Raw genomic sequence first — 23,415 nt, 5'->3', positions numbered from 1 at the left:
AGTGTGTGTGTGTGTGTGTGTGTGTGTGTGTGTGTGTGTGTGTTTTTAGACGTGGACTCAGTCGCCCAAGCTGGAGTGGAATGGCGCAATCTCAGCTCATTGCAGCCTGTACCTCCCATGCTCAAACGATCCTCCCACTTCAGCCTCCTGACTAGCTGGGACCACAGGTGGGCACCACCACACCCAGCTTATTTTAGCTCATGTTGAGAATTTATGTGCTAAGTACTGCGTCTAGTATCTACCTTACTTAATCTTTACTTAGCCCCTGAGATAGTAACAATTATTACTCTCTATGAGGATGGAGGCAAAATTTAAAGGGGAATAAAGTAAGTTCAGATAATTCAGCAAGAAAGGTAAATAAAATGTAGAAATACATTTATAGCTTTAATTTGGTGAACAATTACGTAAGAAACTAAAATATCATAGTAAAATTCTCAAGTTATAATAGAACAGAAAAATATTACATGTCACAGATGCAGTTTCTTTGGCATATATAGGATGTCTAAGCACTTCACATTAATGGCAACCCGAAACAATTCCTAGTAATTTTTTGCACAGAATTATAAAACATGAATAAATGTGAATACTTTTTCAATTATAATTATTCACATGCCTCTTTAACATTTTTGATATCTGTAGGTAGCAAACAAATTTCTAATGTTTTTCTCATAAAGCAAATTCTTCAGTTTACTTCAAAAGCCTTTTTAAAAATCAACATTTCAACAAAACATGATAAAACATTGAATACAAACCAAACTGTGTTTATGTACCCATTCAAGTCACTGAAATTTTGGCATATATAGTGTTGCTGTGAATGAGGCCACTTCACTATAATCTATTTTCCCTTGCATTGTGTAAATAATGACAACATTAAATAGGATGTGGTAAGTCGGTGGCTCAAGTTATTAATGAATGAGATAAGCAAATAACTTCTCTCTCCATGCTGTGAATTCTGAATTAGGAACATTCTTCTTCCATAGGATGCACAGAAGACATTTAAGAAACAGAATAGGAAGGATGAAATAGGAGGAGGAAACGGGTTTGTAGCTCTTCAGTAAAGAGGGACTTTAATAACAAACGGCAAACTGTGAAACAAAAAAGGCTTTCATGAAAATGAGGTTTCATATTTTTTTGCTGGAGGACTCCTAAAGCTAATGGGAACTTAAAAGACAGAGTTAGAAAAATATTATAAAGAAAAAGTGACAAGAGCAAAGAGAAGAAAATCATATACTGCATTTATATGGCTGCTAACATGATAGCACCTGGGTGTTTTTATAAACTTCATCCACCATTTTCAGTAGGATACCTTCTGCTGTATCCCACTTTCACTGCCTTAAAGCCTATGCACTGTCAGCCACAAGCATTCAGCTGCTCTGAAATACAAATCCCCAGAGCCACTTTAATTCACCCAATTTGTATCACTCAGACTGCAGTACTTCACTCAAACAAGTAGTCCTTTCAAGTTTGCATGCCCCACACTTCAATATGCACAAATTGGTGCTAAGTACATAAATGTGGTAAATTCTTATAAAGTAAAGCCATCCAGTCTCCCCACCATTTCCTTGCTTCAGTAACTTTATTATTATTTTTTAAAAATATTTCTTCTTGTTAACATAATACAAAAACAATTTTTTTCCCGGTCAAGGAATCTGAACACCACCCACAAGTGTTTCATTTCTTCAACTTAGGGCTTCACACGACAATATTGGATGAGATGGTAGAGAATACTTTCAGAGCAAACAACATTCTCAACTGAAAGGCCAAGAAAATAGCTCAGGGATGTTTATGTGTTATCTTAAGTTTCAGATAGAAAACATATATCTAGTTCTTAGTGATGACAACTGGGCATCTTAATGATGATGATAAAAACATAATGATAAGTACAACACCAAATTGTCATGTTTGGTGCAAAAGTAATTGTGGCTTTTACAACTTAAAAAATGCGAAACCACAATTACTTTTGTACCAACCTTATATTATGCCTTATTATTTACTACATGTTTTATATAAGTTATCTCTTTAATCCTCAGAACAATCCTTTGGAGGTGGAACTATCAACTTTATTTTACAGATAAAGAAACAAGATGTTCTATTACTCTGCCCATGTTTGCACAGCTGGTAAAAACGGTAGGGGCAGGATAAGAATCCATGCAGTTTGGCTTTAGAGACTGCTTTTAATTGTCATGCATTCTATCCTGTTCTCCATGTGTTTTGTACAATGGGCTGCAATGGAGAAAAAAATAAGATGAATAATCACGGAGACTCCAGTTTTCTTCATATTTTAAAGAGAATTAAGTCATACTCTTAAGGTGTTTTCTGCACAAAAAACCTATAAAGAAAAACTCAATCCTTGAATGCTGATGTTGATAAAAACATTGTAGCCAAGAAACACAGAGAGGTGAGGCAAAACAATAACAAGGGACAAAAGTTTACTAACTTAATGACAAAAGTTAATGGTGAAAAAATGTGAACAAAACAGGAAACAACTTAAAAAGAATATCTACTACTGATCCCTTGAATAAAAAAGTGACGAGTCCTCCAAAATAAAGCATGTCTTTCAATAAGACTAATCTTCAGTATACCTATGTGGGGAGATAAGTACTTAGATAAGCTGTATGAGATGAACAGAGATAAAAAGCATTAAGATTTTAGGTTTTGCAAAGAACAATTACTAAACAACAAAGCTTTGCTCAGCATAAAACGACTATTTTGAACATGTCAGTCCAATTATTTATAAGGTATTAATCTCACAACTTCAGTTTGGTGAGTTTTATTTTGTCATCAGCTGTGGAAGATAATCTCTTCTAATCTATAGATAGGGTCTAACACCTTTAAACATTTTCTGTAACTGATTTAATAATATATACTCATTATTAATATGCTTCATATATAACTTTTCCTGTAACTGATTTAGTAATATATTCTCATTGTTAATATGCTTCCTATATAATTGGGAGTATAATGATAGGTTTATTCATACCATCATTTTGGTATTTAATGAACACTAAAAAAAAAAGATTTAGTCTTGATTATGCCAGAGCCTCTGTTTGGGTTTTATTTCCCAAACAAATATTAAGAGAAGACATTAAAAAGTGAAAACATACAAATATGTAAACCTGTAATATAAAGATGAAAACTTAATAATTTACCGAGAAGTAAATATGCACATGACACAGTACAAAAACAAAATCGTTTACATTCAACATCACCCATTTGTGAAGGTAATAAAAAAGAAAGGAGCCTATGATGTTATTTGCCCCCCTTTAGCCAACAAGCACTGCTAAGTGTCTCTTCGAAATGGCTGTTGGCTTCGTTTTGTCTTATTTCCACTACCATCCACCATCCTAATCTAGGGCTTTTTATCTTCTCATGCAGATTATGGCAGGAAGCTCCTAACTGCTCTTACTGACTGACTCCAGTCTCTCCCTGCTTAAAGCTAGCCTACTCATCATTACCAGATTAATCTCCCTAAAACATTACTTTCTGGATGAAATTTCCTTCCTAGAGATCTTTAGATAGTCAGACATTAGAAAAAAATCACCTGGCCCTACTTTGCATATTTAGTCCTTTCTGCCAACAATTTTTAACAATTTGTCTCAGTCAGATGATCTCTAATCTCAAACTGGGATTCTCCCATGTCTACTTTTGCTAATGGTTTTCACTTACCTATCTGCCAACTCTTAGATGACCTTCAATATCAACTTCGATTCATCTACTTCCACAAAACCAGGCCTAATTACTCACATTTCTTTGATTTCCAATTAATACATTTATGTAAGTTTAAATTATTTGATTATATGTTTTCTAGTTTTGGGTACCAAACTAAACTATATTCCTGACTAATATTGATACTAGTGTTCCATAATGGAGGTCTTATGTCGTTGCAAGATTGGAATCATCTTGTGATCGTGTCTAAATTTTTAAACAAATTTTAACAGGTAGAATTCTCTCTGTTTTAAGTATTTCTCTCACAATGTTTTATAAACCATTTGCACCCATTCTTGCTTGTCTGCAGGGAGTATTAAGATAGAATAAAAGATAATAAATAATGGTAAATACATTTTAACAACTAAAAAATAGTTAAGCGGCCCGGCGCGGTGGCTCACAGCTGTAATTCCAGCACTTCGGGAGGCCGAGGCGGGCGGATCACGAGGTCAGGCGATTGAGACCATCCTGGCTAACACGGTGAAACCCCGTCTCTGCCAAAAACACAAAAATTAGCCAGGCGTAATAGCGGGCACCTGCAGTCCCAGCTATTCGGAGGCTGAGGCAGGAGATTGGCACCAACCCGGGAGGCGGAGCTTGCAGTTAGTTGAGATCGCGCCACTGCACTCCAGCCTGGGCGACAGAGCAAGACTCCGTCTCAAAAAAAAAAAAAAAAAAAAAGCATACTTTGTCCGGACACTTTCCCCTACCCCCACTCAACAGACACATATGCTTATAATCATGACTCTATTAGGTAAAGCTATATGGAACTGCCTTTTTTTGGTAGATTAAAATGGTAAAATACCAGCAATTTCATATGGTTCAATTTAATACACAATAAATTCATACATTCATTTTCTAGTTACCTCTAACTCACACATGGAATTAAATTCTACCATCTGGTTGAGTTTAAGACCACTCTCCTTTATGTATATTAAATTGATATTTTTTCTTCTAATTTTTTTCTTTTCATTTTGATCTTTCTATTGGTGGCAAGGCTATCAAAGAAAAATTGAGATTATGATAAATAAGCCTCATGGGAAATTAGGTTTAAAAGTTTTGAGGATTTTCCTTCTATGCATCATTCTATTTTAAAAGGTCACAAATTGGCTGGGCACGGTGACTCATGCCTGTAATTCTAGCACTTTGGGAGGCTGAGGCGGGTGCATCACTTGAGTTCAGGAGTTTGAGACCAGCCTGGGCAACCTGGTGAGAAACCCCATCTTTACAAAAAATACAAAAAATAGCTCCGCGTGGCGGCGTGCGCCCGCACCTGTAGTCCCAGCTACTACGGGTAGGGGGCGCTGAGGCTGGGGGGCAGGGCGCTGAGGTGGAAGAGGCAGGGCTTGACTGACAGAATGAGACCCTGTCTCAAATCGAGTCACAAATTTCCAAATTTTATTGAGAAGCACACTTAAATATAATTACATTTAAGTCTTCATATTCATTTTCTTTCGATATCTGTTCAGCTTAATTTCCTTTAGTTTTTAAATTCTATATCCCTAAAAGGAAAATTTTTGCAAGAACATCTTCTGTTCTACACTTTTTCTGTTCTAAGGAAATCCCCTAAACAAAGGATGTAAGACTTAAAAACTCTAAGGGAACCATGTCCACCTGTGAGACTCAATATGGATTCAATAGCCATACTGAGGTACTTTTTGTTTTTAAATTTAGATATCAGAATGCTAATTTATTCACTTGCTATGAAAAACTGAATTATCACTGATTGGAAATATTAATGCAAGTGTGCTTTGACATTAATTACTTTTCTGAAGTCAAGCTGTATGAGAAATTAAAACATAAACAGTGGTAGTTTTAAACTACTGATTTCATTTCTCTTTCCCTTCCTTCCCTCACTTCCCTCCTCATCCTCCCCTCCCTCCCTCCCTCCCTCCCTCCCTCCCTTCCTCCCTCTCTCTCTCTCTCTCTCTCTCTCTCTCACCTCTCTCTCTCTCTCTTTCGAGACAGGGTCTTGCTCTGTCACTCCAGCTGGAGAGTAAAGTGGCAGGATCACAGCTCACTGCCTCAAACTTCTGGTCTCAAGTGATCCTCCCAACTCAGCCTCCCCAGTAGCTGGGACTACAGGTGTGCTCCACTATGTCTAGCCTCTATTTCTTTAACGGAGGTCGCAGGCCTAATTATTTTTTTTTATTGCTTCTACAATTTTAAGTTACATTTTTCTTAAAATGTCCACTTGTCTAAATTTCCAAATATATTATCAATAAGGTTTTTTTATTTTTATTTTTTCAATTCTCTATAAATTATACCCTTTTTCATGTCAACATTGTTTATATATTTTCTTTTTAGCAAATCTTGTCTTTATTGAACAAGGAACAACTCTTGGCTTTATTGATTCTGTTTATTTCTATTTTCCATTTCATCATTATCTACTCCTATTTTCATTTTCTTTCCCTAAACTTTCTTTGGGTTTATTAGTTTTTTAACTTGTTGAGTTAAATGCTTAGCTCATTAATTTGTAGCCTTTGCCCTTTTCAATGTAAAAGACTATACATTTCATTTAAGAATTATTTTAGTAATATTCCACAAGTTTTGATATATACTATTTTCAGTATTGCTTAGTATTTTATAATTTCCATTATGTTTTCTTTTTGACTAACAAGTTATTTACAAGTAACTTTAAAACATTCCAAAAATAAAGGTTTTTAATGTAAATTTTTGTTACTAATTTCTAACTTAAACTGTTATTAGAGAATGCAATTTGTATAACTTTGAAATTTGTTGAGATTTGTTTTATGACCTGGTCTATTGCCAGTTTTTATAAAAATTCTGTATGTGCTTGAGAAGACTAATTGTTGGAGTCAGGTTTCTATATATGTCCATTAAACCAAGCTTACTGCGTTTTTGAATATTCTCTATATCCTTACTAATTTTTATAGATAAAGGATTGTAGAATTATCCATTTCTTTTTATATATCTGCCCATTTTTGCCATATAAAATTTGAGGTTTTGTTATTGGGTACATGTAAGATTGTTAGGTCTTCCTAGTGATTTTTATATTTTATCATTTTTAGGGACCTCCTTTATTCCAGTAACTTTTTTGATAGTCTTATTCTATTTCACTGGCTACACCAGCTTTCTTTTCCCAAGCCTTTACTTTTAACTTTCCTAGGTCCCTGTGTTTTAGATCTCTCTCTCATTCATAGCATTAAAAAAATCCAGTCTGACCATATTTATCTTTTAACATTTTCACATATAATTGATGATATAATTGGATTTTATTTTTACCATCTTACTGTATTTTCTATTTATTTTTTCCCATTTTTTTCCGATTTTCTTTTTTTAAAATCAGGTTAAAAAAATTCCATTTTCTTCTGTATTGCTTTTGAAAATATACACTCTATTTTTTATTCTTTTAGTAGTTGTCCTTAACATTTTAACACGTATACTTAAAGCCTAAAGTTAATCACGATTTCTATCCTTCTCTTGAATAATTCAACAATCTTAAAATACTTCAGTTCCAATTACCCACTTCCTATCTCTGACATATTAATGTTGTCCACTGTTTCAGTTTTACCTTATCAGGACTGTGATTATGAATTCTCAGGATGTTTTCCCCCTCCCACTTCACCTACCAGTCCAGGTTAAGATAAATAAGATTTGTCTATATTTGTCAATGAGATTTTTTTCTAACTTCCACTTTCACTGAAGGTGTAACTCATTCAGAGGCCCAGTCCTATGGGGAAGAATGACATAGGCCTTTCAGTTCTAATTCTTCACTTTGTTAGACCCTTGGCCCATCTCCTATATTATAGCCATTAAAACTTACTCTAAAATTCTAAAATTGGTAAATGCCCCCAGGAGAGTTTACTGTCTAGATTTTGAGGTTTTTTTTTTTTTTTTCCCCCTCTCCTTAGGGACTTCCTTTCCTTCCTGAGAGTTCAGCCGTTTAGTTAAAAGTGTTTGTTACATTAATGTGACATTTCTAATTGTCTCTATATTATTTTTTAGGGTATCTAGTCTGGCATGTTACCAGAAATTAGAGTTTCAATTTTTGAATATGTTTCTCCCTTGATGTTAGGTGTAATTTTGGGAATCAGATAATAGTTGCCAATGCCAAATAATTAACTATAGTCAACAGAGTCATTTAGAAACTTAAAATGTTTAGGATTTGTCAAAATTACATTATTCGTTCATAGAACTATTCTATCACATAAATTACTTCACTTAATGAAGTAAAATGAAATCATTTAAATTCCATTTAGAAAAGGCAAAGTGGAAAAAAGTATACACTGAGTATTTTCCTTCTTATTCTAGAATTTGGAAACACAATCATTATCCACTGAATAATAATTTCAAATGTTATCAAAGTACCTGAAATAGTTATGAGAGTAGAGAATACTAGTAGAATAAGAGGGGAAAACAGCTGGCTCTGACAGAATAATTTCAATAATTTTGAAAAGGCCTGAGTCTCAAATCTTTGGGTATCTGGATAGCATTCATTCATTCAAAAAGTATCTGTTAAGTACCTATTCGGTGCTATTCTGGAAGATGCCAAAATATTAAGAGAAGATCCTTCTCATCTGGCAGTAGCAGGGAAGTATTTGATGGGCACACAAATAACAACATAAATGGGTACACAAATAGCTAACTCTGCAAGACTGGGTGTGATAAATGGCAGAAGATTAATACAGTAGCTGTTATCTCCCCATCTCCCTACATTCCATTGCTAAATCTCGGCATGCATATTTGGTTCCTGTATGAGTTTTTCCTTTCTCCCTTCAAAAAGTTAATCCTATGCCTTTAATTCCACTCTCACCTCCAAACCCATAAAATATTTTGTTTTCTTAGTCTTTATCCTTGTAGGTTCAAGATCTTGCTCTCTCCTCCACTTAAAAATATGTATGAGTCTCCTCAATTTAGTTTTTAAAAGGGTACATGCTTCTGTCAGTCACAGATTTCTTCAGGCAAAAGGCTTAACCTGTGATTTCCACTCTCTCACCTCCTACTGTCATTCTCAGTATTATAAAATCTGACTTCTCCCTCTTCAACTTTACTCAAATAGCATTAACACTTTCACAGGTTATCAATAGTCTCTTACATTATCAAGCCCAGTGGTTTTTTTTCTGACTTCTCTTTGGCTTTTTTTCTGACTTCTCTTTGGCTTTTGTAGCCACTGACACTACTGACCACATTGTTAACCTTTTCTACCTTAGCACCTGTGATATCGCACCATCCTGGCTTTCCTCCCACATTTACGGTCATTTGCTCTGTGTCTCCTCTTTTTCTCCACCCACCCCCAAATGTTGATATTCTTCAAGTTTCAGCTGCTGCCCTCTCTTTTTTCTTGACAAGCTCTTGATAGATGACCTACAGATGCTCAGAATATCAACTATCTTTCTTCTCTAGATGAACAGCTCCTACCTGTGACTTCATTTCTAATTACCAGACCTGTTTTTTCTGTCTAGATGTGGATTAGTCTTCTAAAACTCAAAATATCTCAACAGAACTCATCTTACTAAAAAATTGGCTCCCTTTCTCAACTTATTTCTGCTAATAGTATCACTATTCTTCCAAGTTCAAAAATTATCTTTGATTCATTTTGTTCCCCATTCCTCTGCACAAACATTCATTTGCACAAGGAGTATTCCAGGTGCTGAAAAGACAGAGGATTAAGCCCTCCTTGTGAAGGCATTCACAGTCTGGTTTTAATACACAAACCAACAATTATAATAACACAGGAATAAAAAAGTAGAGGCACTTATTTCATACTTTTACTATTGCAATAGCTTTCAAACCGATTTAACTGCTTCTAGCCTCTTTCCCTTTAGTGTCACTTTCAGATATCTAAAAAAATATTTTGATCATATCTTCCTCTTGCTCAAGGATCTTTCATTCTTCTTTATGGCTTTCAGGATAAAACTGTCACTTATTAGCCTGTCTCATTAGTCCTACACAGTGAGTTTCCAAATACCCTTCAAATGTTATCTCTTATTCCTTCTTTACATGAATTCTGCATTCTTCTTGAGACAGTTTGCTCATCGGACATGAAATTATTTAATATTCTTCATGACACTGCTTTCATACAGAAAACCCCACCATTTCCATAAAAATCTTTCAGGATTCAGATTAAATCCTATCTCTGTAAGGTAATTTTCAATGTTTTTAAATGTCCTTTCTTCAAACTCCCAAAGCAATTTTTACCTGGATAAATAATTTCACAATTAGGAACTGCCTTATATTCGTTTTCTCCATTGTTGTCTGAATTAACATTTAATTTTTCTCATTTAACTTGTGCATAGTTCATGTTTTCTCCCCAGCCAAACTCTATGCCTCTCACAGAGATACACTTCTCTGTATCCAGCCACAGCATCTAGCAGTGTCTAGAACATTGTATTTGTTTATAAGAAAGTTTTGAAACAAGGGCAGAGTTTTAAAAAGCTGAATTTAGAAAGCTGAGTTTGAACACTGCTGACAGAAGAAACAAGGTACGAAAGGGCAATATTTGTTCCAAGATAGGAAGGAAATCAATTTGGTTGGAAGGGAGGCTTGGAGATTTTCTCCTCTAAAATGAATAGAGAGTCAGGTGTGAAAGGCCAAACTAAGTTTCACACTAAGGTGTTTTAAATTTATCTGACAGGTGATGAAGAAACCATGGAGTGTTTTTGAACAGCTTAATAACAGTGCACAGTTGTATGAAGTTTCATCTAACTAGCAGTGAGCTACGTTATTGGGAAGGCCTGAATATCAGTTAGGTGGTTACTATACAGAAGTAAGTAGTAGATCCTAACCAGCACAAAGTACTTTTCTTGCATCGCTGGTTCTGGAGGGAAATCTGCCTTAAAATTCCTTAGGCAAACAAAGCATAATTTGAAAGGTACCAAAAGACACAGTGTCTCTTGTTTCTACTCATCCTAGATTCACCATAAAGTTGATTTAGTTTTCTTGTTCTTCTCTTGGCATCTTCATTGGGAAAAGCATATTGTCATTAATGGTAATTACATTAGCAAATGACTCAACACAGTTGAGTTAATCCTCGAACTACCACAAGTTACATCTCAGATAGTTTTGATCCTCATTCCTGCGGAGGAGCTCAGTAAAATTCCTGTTTATCCACAGATGGAGGTGTTTGCTGCCTATGGTCAGGAGAGAGCTTCAATCCTAAAAATAAGATTTGCTGACTTTCACAGCTTAGCACTGCCACAGCAGAACATGGGATACATTGCTATCTATTCACTCAGCAACTAAACTTATTATGGTCCTTGAGCAGAATCAGGACTCTCACTTACTTATGTTTTTATCTATAATCTGAAGGTTCCATTAGGTGGATAATTGGGAATTGACTACCCAGAAGTCAACATCATAATTTATGGACATTTGCATTTTTTTCTTCTAAGCAAGTTCTAACATTCTTCGTCTTTATTACCTCCATTTATCCATCTGTGGATAAATAGGAATTTACTAACTCCCCTAATCAGAGGACAGGAACAAGGATGGGTGGGGGCACTACTCATCTTTATTAACCAAATTCATTTCAGGTATAGTGGGATAATGCCCTCCCCACAAAAAAAGGATAGAAATAAATTAATCTTTAGGCTAGATAATTAGAATTCATAAAGGTATGCCAGAGCACAGAAAATATGTTTAATGATAACTCTGCCTTCCTTTCCCATGATGTAGTAGAGTCTAAGTGGTTGGTTTTACTTAGGGGTATCTGTATTTGTTTCTTCACTGATGTTTCTCTATGTGTATGTATGCGTGTGTCAGGGGAGAGGAATGGGAAGCAAGCAGAATGAGATAGACTTCAGAGAAATGAAGGCTTAAGAGGTACACATATTTCTTAAAGTCATCCAAATGCCCAAGATAAATAAGGCCATGGTAGACAAATTAAGAGTCGGATTAATATCTAAATATATGTACCTAGGAAGACTTAATTAGGATGAACCTTTACATCTAAACTGCAAAAAAAAAAAAAAAAAAAAGAAGCAGAATGCTAAGATTGACAAAGGAATTGAAAAAGAAACTTATGCTAACTACAAGAAAGATTTTCAAATAATAGTAGAGATATCTTTTGGACTGGCAGAAGACTATCCATAGGTCATACAGAATATTCATGAGGAATAAATTAGAAAATTAGAAGATCAACTGAATTTTGTCCATTTATAATAAAGGCATACTTATATCTAGGAAAATGTAAAATTTATAAGAAAGATAAATTTGAAGGCTATAATTAATCTAACGAAAGTATTCACAAATAGGCTTTTAAATGAGTATCAAGCTCTTCTATCACATTTAAGATATGACTGGATTTACAACCTAACTTTCCTAATAATTTGTTTATTATATCAATAACCCCAAGACAAACAATTGCTTTACTTAGACATTTATTAGAAAGCATTCATAAACGTAAAGTTAAAGTAATCGGAGGTCCATGTGTCCTATTTTATATAGTCAGTAGAAATCATATATAAACATTACAAATATTTCACACCTTGCATAAAAGCTACTTCTCGATTTGTACATTGGCTTTTCATGCACACAAAGCCTATTCCCACTCTCACATAGCACGCCTCACCATCACTGTATTGAGAGTAAAGTAAAACAATAATATTATTTTGGTTGGCAGAAGTTGTCTAAATACCACGAACAGCTGGCCAGATGACATGGTAAGCCTTGAATGGAGCTAGCACTCTTTGTTAAGGCAAAGCAATCTCTCTCTTCTCATAGCGAGTGTTGGTGGCACTATTTCTATAGACAAGCAAAATTTGAAAAGCAAACGACTTAAACATATTCCCTTAATTCCTCTTCTCCTTTTAAAAATGCAAAAGTGAATTTAGAGAATTTGGGGTCCTATTCCCAAAAGTAAGAAAAGTTCAGACAATAAAGGGTTAAAAGAACAAGCAAGCCCTACCGTACCCAGAAATGACAGAAGGCTCTTCTCTTCTTCGGTGCTACTATCCAACCACTCCGCCACATCACCGGGGGAAAGGAGACTCATTCTCCAGCCAGAAAACTTTTCCATACAGAGCACAATTACTGAATGATGAAGTGAGAAAAAAAGGATACAGAGACTAAATTCTTGGGGGTCCAACACTTAAATTGCTGGCTAGGCAATAATGATGAAAGAGAAAATGTGATCCTCCCTCCACTCTGAATTCTGTCTCTGTGACATCAATCTAATACAACGGGGGTGGGGAGGGGGAAAGAAATAGGGTTAAAAGAGGGTGGTATAAGAGAAGAGAAGGGAGATTTGTCCTTCTGTCTCTTGGTGTTATGCTTCAGTCTGAAAGAAAAAGCCAGGATAACACTGAATAATGAAGTGTGTTTAATGACAGGAAAAAGCATACGAAAATAAAGAATAAAGACACTCAAAGAAAAAGAAACAGGTTCCTACACTGGAAGCAGCTTAGATAACCAGACAGCACAATAGCTAATCAGTTAAGTAAAGCATATCAAACAAAAACAAAGACAAAAGAACAAATTCAGCATTTTGTTTTGTTTTGAGGAGAAAGGTTTTCAAATTTCCTTCCAGTTCTCCGCAAGAACTGAAGCCCCCTTCCCCTTCCTGCTTTAGCTATTTCAACAGCCCCCTTTACGAAGATTTCCTGCAAGAAAAGGCAGGTTGATAAATCTGTGAATAGGAAGCTCTCATCCCTCCTTTCTTCTCCTCCTCCCATTCCTCCCCCCACCTCGCATGGCGACTGCACTGATCGACAATAATGGAATCTGTAACTGACTGCCAACAGCAACATTAAGGATATTACAAGTCCACTTCATAAGAATTCGAGCTGGTGGTCGGAACTTGGGGGCAATTCTGGGCTTCTAGTCAATAGCTGTCTTTCTTTGCGAGGAAAGAAAGGAAGTGTGAGTGCGCGCGCGTGTGTGTGTGTGTGTGTGTGTGTGAAGGAAAGAAGGCTGAAATCTGAAAGAAGTAAGAGAAGTAAGCTTGTTGGGCTGAAGGTACAGAGATCAACATAGAGAATGACTGTTCTGCAACATCACTGTGAAGGAATCAGATTCAGATGAATTTTTTACATCATTTACATTACATATTTTCATGGTTTGACTTAAGATTATTTCACAGGTTTATATCTTATTACTAGGCAGAGAAAAATCAAGCAGAAGAGGTATGTTCACAGATCCATAAATCATTAATATCCTTGTTCTCTGGAGATTAATTAGGCTTGTTACTAAGAGAAAACAATATTCTTAATAAAAGATAGAGCTTTTTTCCCCCTGTATTAGCAAAACATTAGCTCTTTTCCTAAGAATCCGATCTTTGCTTCTATTCTAGTAGTCTGCTTTCAGTGAGAGATTCTCATTGATTAAGAGTTACTACCTCCTTAACATATCCTGAATCTATACCCTTTTCTCCATGTTTACTTCAGTCTTATTTATTTTTAATCTAGACTCTAGTTCATTCTGACTGTAAGTTACCTGAGGACATGGACCTGGACCTAGTTTTATATGAATCTTTGTAATCCTAGTGGCTAGAGCAGTGCTTGGCACTTAGATGGCGCTCATCAAATACTAACTGAAGTTTTAGATGGCAGCTCTAGAAGTTTTACCAGGTTCAACACTGGCAGGAGATGCCAGGCTGAATATTTTAGGACCTCATTTAAAAAGTAATCATTTTGACAATTACTTAAAAGTAGTTACAGTGACAGTACCACACGATTGAGAAAATAAAAACTGTCGAAAAAGGTATTATGAATTCATATGTCTAAATGAGTTTCTATTACTCAAAATAACTATAAAAAATTGAAAAGTAGTATAAAAATAGGTGTAAAAGACATTTTATTAAAATCCACAGGCTATGCATGCTTAATATCAAAGCATGAATTGCTAATTCCTTTGTAATAACTTCATGATGTACCAGTATCTCTGGAGCTCTGGGATTGGAAATCAGTAGCCTAAAGGATTACATTCAAACTTCCTGGTGTGACGGGGCTTCTGCTTTTTTCTTGTCAGGGACCCCCAGACTCCTCTCGACTCAGTCATTCTGTATTATTTACCTCACGTGTTTCACGTGTTCCACTGAAAGTGGCAGGAAAAAAAGTCATGTGTGTTTTGTTCATTTGTCTAGAACAATTAGACAACGGTTTTGTTTTGTTCAACTGCCTAAAACATTCTCTGACACAGTAGAAGCTCAAAGATTTTTGCTGAATGACTTTGGTACCTCTTGTGTGGTATCACTCTACCATACACATCTGACAATACTGAACTGTTCCCTTGAGACTCAGCTCAAACGTCACCTCTCCAGGTCTTCCCTGACATCTTAAAGTAGAATTAATGGCTCTCACGTCCGTACTTTCATTGTTACTACTATTATTTTATTAAAATTACTTGTTTACATGATGTTTTTCTCAACAATATCTCATACCTTTAGAAGACAAAATTTCTGTTCTACTAAGTTTTTAAAAAATTGTAATGCCTAGCATATAGTAGATTTACAACTGTTTACTAAATTATTATTGAAAGTGAGATTATAATTCCTTGTATTGCAGATATCTTAATACTGAAGAATCACACATATTCCTGATTTAAGGATTCATACCATTGGTCTTCACATTTAACAACCAAAATAACTTTGTTAAGAAAAAATTAAATCTCTTATTTATTTTAACAAAGAAAACACTGTATAGTTAGAAAGGTCATCAAAACAATCCAGCCCTATGAATTTGCCTTCTGTATACTGACAGTTAGAAAATGAGGCACCTAGGCCAGGCGCTGTGGCTCACGCCTGTAATCCCAGCATTTTGGGAGGCTGAGGCAGGCAGATCACTTGAGGTCAGGAGTTCAAGGTGAGCCTGGCCAACATGGTGAAACCCTGTTTCTACTAAAACTACAAAAAAACTAGCCAGGCATGGTGGCGCACGCCTGTAATCCCAGCTACTTGGGAGACTGAGGCAGGAGAATTGCTTGAACCCAGCAGGCAGAGGTTGCAGTGAGCCGAGATCGCGCCACTGCACCCCAGCCTGGGTGACACAGCGAGACTCCATCTCAAAAAAAAGAAAATGAGGCACCCAAGAAAAAGTTCTAGATTGAAATTTTGTCATAATATATAAGGCATTACACTGTTTTCCTCTTTTTATAATCAGAACATAGCATGAATTAGTCCTTCCTTAAAAATAAAATATTGAAACTTACCTGAAAATGTAAAACTCTATAGTGGGCTGTACATTTTGCTAAAATGTGAGTCAAGGGCATCAAAATACTGTAAATAGGGCTGTTAGAAATAATGCTTGAAGGTTAGGCATGGTGGTTCATGCCTATAATCCCAGCATTTTGGGAGGCTGAAGAACCCAGGAGTTTGATAACACCATGGGCAACATAGTGAGACCCCACTTCTACGAAAAATACAAAAATTAGCGGATGTGGTGACACATGCCTGTAGTCTCACTTACTTGGGAGGCTGAGGCAGGAGGATCGCTTGAGCCCAGGAGTTTGAGGCTGCAGTGAGGTATGACTGTGCTACTGTGCTGCAGCCTAGGTGATGGAGTGAGACCCTGTTTCTAAGGGGGTTAAAAAAAAAGAAAAGAAAAGAAAAAAAGAATGCTTGACTATAATTTTCTACATAAAAAACAAAATCCCATACATTTTGGCAGTTTATCATGGTGTCTTATGTGTAGTAAGTACTTACTATTTAACTTTATTCATTACTTACTTAAAAATATAGAAAGTGTCTGGAGAATGACTGGTGACTTACAGTTCCTATTTGAGGGCACATGCATTTCCTGTGTGTACACACATGTCTGTATATATGTATATATACATGTGCATGTGCTACTTACTGGGTTGTCATTTACTGTTTACTAGGCACTTCACTAAGTGCTTTATACACATTATCTCAGTTAAAATTCTTAAGCAACCATGTGAGAGAAGTATTCTATTCATTTTCAGATGAGAAACCGAAAATCATAGAACTTAACTTGTCCAACAGAACACAGCCAGTCCAGGAAATGAAATGTAAACTTCTGAAGGTTTGGTCATGATTCTCTACTGTATTCCACATTCCATATTCCACAAAGACCAATTTAGGCAGGGGTCAACAAATGCACTTTTTCTGTGGAGGGCCAGATAGTAAATATTTTAAATTTTGTGGGTCATATAATCTGTTGCAACTACTTTAACTCTGCTATTACAGCACAAAAGCAACCATAGAAAATACACAGACTAATGGGCATGGCTGTATTCCAATACAAATTTATTTACAAAAATAGGCATGGGCCATACCTACATGATCCCTGATTTATGTCAGCACTGCCCGTTCAGGCAACATATTTTCAGTACTTAATGTATGTCTGGATATCTACCAAGTCCTTATCATTGAAAAGTAAAATAACTATGATCTGCCTGGGTCAAATAAAGTTTTATTTTCATTTTAATAACTGAATGATTGTCTTTATTATTTTGCTTTCAAGACACAAATTATTGCTTTCCTTCTACTCCTTTAGTTTCATGGTCCCATGAGATACTTAATTTTTATTTTAATAAAGGGCATAAAATACGTAGCCCTTTCTTCAATTACTTAGTATTCCTGATTTTTGTTATAGCTGCCTGTACTTACACTTTCAGATTCATTCATTCAACAACATCAGTGCCAATATGTGCCAAGCATTATTTTAGGCCCTAACATACAGTTGTGAACAAAAGCAACAAAACCTCTGTCTTCATGGAGCTTATATTTTATGGGGAAGAGAAATAGCAAGATAAAAAAGTAAAATATATATTGTGTTACATGGTAAATAATGCCAAGGAGAAGGGTAAAGCAAATAGGTAATTTGGGGGAGGTTTACAATTTCAGAGAGGGTAGCCAGGGAAAGCCTTGCTGAGAGGTTGACATTTGACGAAACAGTTAAAGGTCGTGAGTTTTAGGAAGAAGGAACTACCAATAAAAAGGCTAGAGGCAAGAACAGCCGGGAGGCAGTGCAGCTAGACCGGAATGAGGAGGGAAAAAGTAAAAGGAGATCAGACTGTGGAGTAATAGGAAGCCAGATCACGTAATGTTAGGGGTCTTTGGCTTACCTTTAATTACACAGGAAGACTCTGAGGCAAGAGTGATGGGCAAGGTTTTACTTTTTAAAAATAAGAGCTATATTGAAATATAATTCACATACTATAAAATTCCTCCTTTTTAAGTGATTTTTAATACATCCACATTTATGTAGCCATTACTACTATTTAATCACAGAACATTTTCATGGCCCGTAAAAGAAACTCTGTGTCCATTAGCAGTCACTCTGTATACTCCCCAGCCCCTAAGCCCCTAACAAATACTCATCTAACTTTTGACACTATGCATTTGCCTATTCTGGACATTTTATACAACTGAAATCATATAATATGTGGTCTTTTATGCCTGGTTTCTTTTACTTAGGTTCATCCATGTTTTAGTGAGTACTTCATTCCTTTTTATGGCCGAAAATATTCCACTAATGGACATTTGGGTTGTTTCTACCTTTTAATATTATGAAGAATGCTGTCATGAACAATTTGTGTACAAGTTTTTGTGTGGAAGCCTTATATTTCAAAAGGATGTCCAAATAAGATGTTTTCTATAATCTGTTTTTTTTTTTTTTTGTCGGGGTGGGGGAGGTACCAAGTAATTTTAAAATGTGATAGCGGATCAGTGTTATCTTCTAATTTTACAATCACCATATTTTCTTCCTAACTCCTCTGGGATTTCCATCCTTCTTGAAGAAACCAAAACCATTAACTCAGTCTCTTTCCTCCTGCTTTAGTATTCTTGCACATAGGAAAATATTAATGCTAGATATTCAAGAATGAACAAAGGCAAGTAATACGTGATCTTTTCCTAAACTGGTAACTAAAGTTGAAGATTTTTTAGTAACTTTATATAAATAGTATAAGAAACTCCTGAATATCTTTTTTCCAGATTTACCAACGGTTTACATTTTGCCAACTTTGCTGAATCACTCTGTGTATATTTTTATTATATATATGCATTTTTACTGACTCATTTGAGGAAGCTGGAGACATTATTCCCTTTACCAGCAACTGTTTCAGTGTGCATTTTCTAAAACAAAGGACATTCTCTTACAAAACCAAGAACAAAAATTATAATCGAGAAATTTAACTCTGATGTTGGTTGACATTTTAAGGATAAAATTAGGTATGCTACTCCATGCATAATCTACTATACAAATTATATTTCAGTATCATAAAAAGACATTTATTTGAACAACAAAGTGTCTTCAAGCAATGGTGACTGAGAAATCATGGGTACTGACTGCAAGTATAATTCAAAGTAATAATCTATATCATATTAAAATAATGTCTCAAATATTTGGAGGATTACTACTGAACTTATGGACATTCAATACACTATTGTGATAAAGGATTGGAAGCAAGAATAACTAGTTTTCTAAAAGGCAACTAGGCCGGGCACGGTGACTCATGCCTGTAATCCCAGCACTGTGGGAGGCTGAGGTGGGTGGATCACCTGAGGTCAGGAGATCGAGACTAGCCTGGCCAACATGGTGAAACCCCATCTCTACTAAAAATACAAAAAATTACCTGGGCATAGCGGTGCGTGCCTGTAGTCCCAGCTACTAGGGAGGCTGAGGCAGGAGAATCACTTGATCCCAGGAGACAGAGGTTGCAGTGAGCTGAGATCGTGCCACTGCACTCCAGCCTGGGTGACAGTGAGACTCCATCAACATAACATAACATAACATAACATAACATAACATAACATAACATAACAGGCAACTAGAGGATAGATACAATGATTGCATCCCTATCTTGATACTCCTTTGTACACATACAATATTTTTCCTCAAAGAAGCTTAAATATCAAACTATAACTTTCCTTGTATTTTAGTGAGGAGATACAGTATTGTATGATCATATAAGGTATTATATGATTAGAGCCGATGAAACTAATGAAGCTAAGATGAATTTTCATTTATCTAGATTTAGGAAGCAATACTTAGACATGCAGAGCCACAGTGTAACAAGGATGTTAGTATCAGAAGAAGTATTCCCATCATATGAATATTTAATATATACATAGAAGGTGCTTTGATTTCAGTGAAAAAGGGCATCAAGATGTAAAGTAATAAAAAAAAAAGCAAGGTAGTCAACAGTATTATAAAACATGTACTCAATAGAAATGTTCCATTCAAAGCTAAAGGCAGACTCTGAAGATGTTAATGACTATCTAAAATTAAAGAGAATCAGATTCTTTAAATACTAAAGCTATTCTTCTAAGAAAAAAATGTAAATAAAGTGACAGCTGTTGTTAATGAACAGATAACTCCTTCTCAAGAAGACCCAGAAAGTAGCTAATGCAGAATTATTCTTGAAATATTTTTTCTCTAATATAAAGTTAAATTTTACATTTTACTCATAGTATATACAATTCTTGAAGCCTATCACTTTTAGCACCTAACAAAATACCAAGCAAATAGTAGCTAGCTAATATTTATTGAGTAGATGCGTAGATGGATATATAAACCCAATATATCTATGATTAGCACCGCTCTATAAGTAATTAGGGTAACATCTCCTGCAGTTTGTCTCTAGGCCTAGCAATAATTTGAATATTTGTATCAACAATAATAATAGATCAAATGTATTCTGCATTTACAATGTACTAGGTAGTACGTGAGGGGCTATTAACCTCTCATTTACTCCTCATAGCAACCCTATAAAGTTGTAGTAACATTTTTCCCATTTTATAAGTAAGTAAACTAAGGTTTAGAGAAAACAAAGGTTTAGAGAAGTGACGAAGTCATACAGCCAGTATTGGAGGTTGGGTGAAGACTTAGATATTCTTATTTCAGAGCCGACACTCAGAACCACATTCCATATTGGAGTTTCTTCTATAACATTTTTAGATATTTTGGGTGAGGTATGAAGGGTGAAGGTGAACAGTTATTTAATGAGAAGTAAAACTCTTCCTTGATCAGTGATCTGAGACACTACAACAGAGTTAAGTAAATTGTGTAGGAATCCAGAGTCAGTGGCAAAATAAAAAGGCCAGACCCCATAGTTTCTAATGTGAAGAAATGGAAAAATTAAGTTGAATTTTATAGCATATAGATGTTTGTTTTACTCCTTGCCACCAATAAATAACGTTTATAGTCTGTTTTTCACAAGTATCTCTTAACAAAAGGATTTCACTGAACATTAGTCAATGCTGGGCACATAGTAAGTGCTTAATATTTGTTAAATAAGCAAAATTTTTCCATACCTGATCAGGGTATTTGACACGGTTATTTGCTCCTATGAGCGTTTAATGAGGCTGTTTAATGCTTTGTCTAATTTTACATTGAAAACTATGTTAATTTAAATCTACCTTTGGATGTGTGGAACAAGATAAAAGTTAATAGCCTTTTGCACAGCAAACGAAACAATCAACAAAATGAAAAGGAAGCCTACAGATTAGGAGAAAATATTTGCAAACCATATATCTGATAAGGGGTTAATATCAAAAATATATAACAATGCAATGCCAAACAATTGAATAACCTAATTAAAAAATGGGCAAAGAACCTGAATAAACATTTCTCAAAAGACATAAAAATGGCCAACAGGTATATGAAAAGATGCTCAACATCGTTAATCACCAGGGAAATGAAAATCAAAACCACGATGAGATATCACTTCACACCTTTTAGGATGGCTATTATCAAAGAGACAAGAGATAACAAGTGTTAGTAAGAGTGCAAGGAAAAGGGGACTCTTGTACACTGCTGGTGGAAATGCAGATTTGTGTAGCCAGTGTGGAAAACAGTATGGAGGTTTCTTAAGGAATTAAAAATAGAACTAGCAATATGACCCTGCAATCCCCCCTCTTCTGAGTATCTACTCAAAGGAAATGAAATCACAATCTTATAAAAATATCTGCATTCCCATATTTATTGCACCATTATTCACAACACAAGTTATGGAAGCAACTGAAATGCCTGTTGATGAATAAAGAAACTATGATGTGGGTGGGTGTGTACGTAATGAAATATTATTCATCCTTGAAAAAGAGAGAGATCCTGCCATTTGCAAAAACTTGAATGAACCTAGAGGACATTATGCTAAGTGAAATACGCCAGACACACTGCATGATCTCACTTATATGTGGAATTAAAAAAAAACAAAAACAAACGTAACAACGAACATACAGCAACAAAGAGCAGAATAGTGGTTACCTGAAGCAGAGAAAATGGGAAGAATTAGGTCAAAGGGTATAAAGTTGCAGCTATGTAGGCTAAATCTAGAGATCTAGTGTACAACATGAGGACTATGGTTAATAATATTTTATACTGGAAATTTCCAAGGGAGTAGATTTTAGATACTCTTACTACAAAGGAAAAGAGAGGGGAAGAGAGGGAGGGAGGGTGGGAGGGAGGGGGGAAGAGAGGGAGGGAGAGAAGGAGGGAGGGAGGGAGGGAAAGAGGGAAGGAGGGAGGGAGGAAGGCATATGAGATAACAGATATGTTAATTTGCTGGACTGTAGTAATCATTTCACTATGTATATCAAAACATCATGTTATAGACCTTAAGTCATATACAGTAATCCCTCTGTATCCATGGAGGATTGGTTCCAGGACCTCCTACAGATACCAATATCCATGGATGCTTAAATCCCTGATAAAAGAGGGCATAGTATTTGTACATAACCTATGCACAACCTTCCATATACTTTAAATCATCTCTAGATTACTTGTAATACCTAATACAATGTAAATCCTATGTAAATTGTTACTATACTGTATTATTTAGGGCAGGGATCCCCAACCCCCAGGCCACGGACTGGGACTGGTTTATGGCCTGGTAGGAAGTAGGTCACATAGCAGGAGGTGAGTGGCAGGTGAACAAGCATTACCGCTGGAGCTCCACCTCCTGTTAGATCAGTGGTGGCATCAGATTCTCATAGGAGCACATACCCTATTGTAAACTGCACATGTGAGGGATCTAGGGTTCGTGTTCCTTATGAGAATCTAATGCCTGATGATCTGTCACTGTTTCCCATCACCCCCAGATGGGACCATCTAGTTGCAGGGAAACGAGCTCAGGCTCCCACAGATTCTACATTACGGTGAGTTGTACAATTATTTCATTATATATTACAATGTAATAATAATAGAAATAAAATGCACAATAAGTATAATGTGCTTGAATTACACTAAAACCAACCCCCACACCCCACTCCCTCCTGTCCATGGAAAAATTATCTTCCGTGAAACCAGGCCCTGGTGGCAAAAAGGTTGGGGACCACTGGTTTAAGGAATAGTGATGAGAACAAAAGTCTGTACATGTTCAGTACAGATGCATTTTTTTTTGGAAATTTTTGATACATGGTTGGTTGAATCCACACATGCAGAACCCAGGGATATGAAGGGCCAACTGTTCAATTAAAAAAAGCTAATGGGTACTAATGGCTATGGAAAATGTATACATTATTACAGAAATGTTTTGGCAAATCAAAAAAAAAGTCAAGGGTTTTCATACCTTTCTTTTTTTACATTAAAAGCTGCAACTATCAAAAATGTTCAATACATTTATCACCTGGATTGTTGTAACACTATATCTGATGTATCCAGAAAACACCTCTGACTGAAAAACAAACACCACAATCAACTCATTAATTTCCTTCTGGTTAGTATTTGAATCTGTTGTAAATTGGGCTGTAGTTGGATACAACAGTTGCACCAACAGATATGTAAAACATGCCCCATTTGATCTTGAATGAGTTTAAATGGCAGAACTATTTTACAGAACTACATT

General features: G+C 35.7%; 1 protein-coding gene across 20 annotated transcripts in view; it reads right to left on the bottom strand.

Annotated features, from left to right (window-relative positions):
- The window catches only part of RASAL2 (RAS protein activator like 2), a 389,304-nt gene that overhangs the window by 114,978 nt on the left and 250,911 nt on the right, over positions 1–23,415 (bottom strand). For 5 of the 20 annotated variants that reach the window (XM_045393193.3, XM_074022991.1, XM_065530389.2 and 2 more), the window contains exon 1: positions 12,580–13,529. The exons of 11 other annotated variants lie outside the window; for them this stretch is intronic. Coding sequence is in view for 3 of the 9 variants with exons in the window: in XM_065530389.2 (XP_065386461.1) it covers positions 12,580–12,685 (106 nt within the window). In the remaining 6 variants the exon portion in view is untranslated. Of the gene's footprint in view, positions 1–12,579; positions 13,530–16,070; positions 16,728–23,415 lie in introns of those variants that run through there. 4 more of the 20 variants (XM_065530459.2, XM_074023098.1, XM_074023112.1 and 1 more) reach the window with 1 other exon arrangement.

The sequence above is a fragment of the Macaca fascicularis genome, chromosome 1 (assembly GCF_037993035.2).
Source record: "Macaca fascicularis isolate 582-1 chromosome 1, T2T-MFA8v1.1".
NCBI classification, from domain to species: domain Eukaryota; kingdom Metazoa; phylum Chordata; class Mammalia; order Primates; family Cercopithecidae; genus Macaca; species Macaca fascicularis.
The sequence above is the reverse complement of the archived record's forward strand: the minus strand, read 5'-3'. Positions and strand labels throughout refer to the sequence as shown.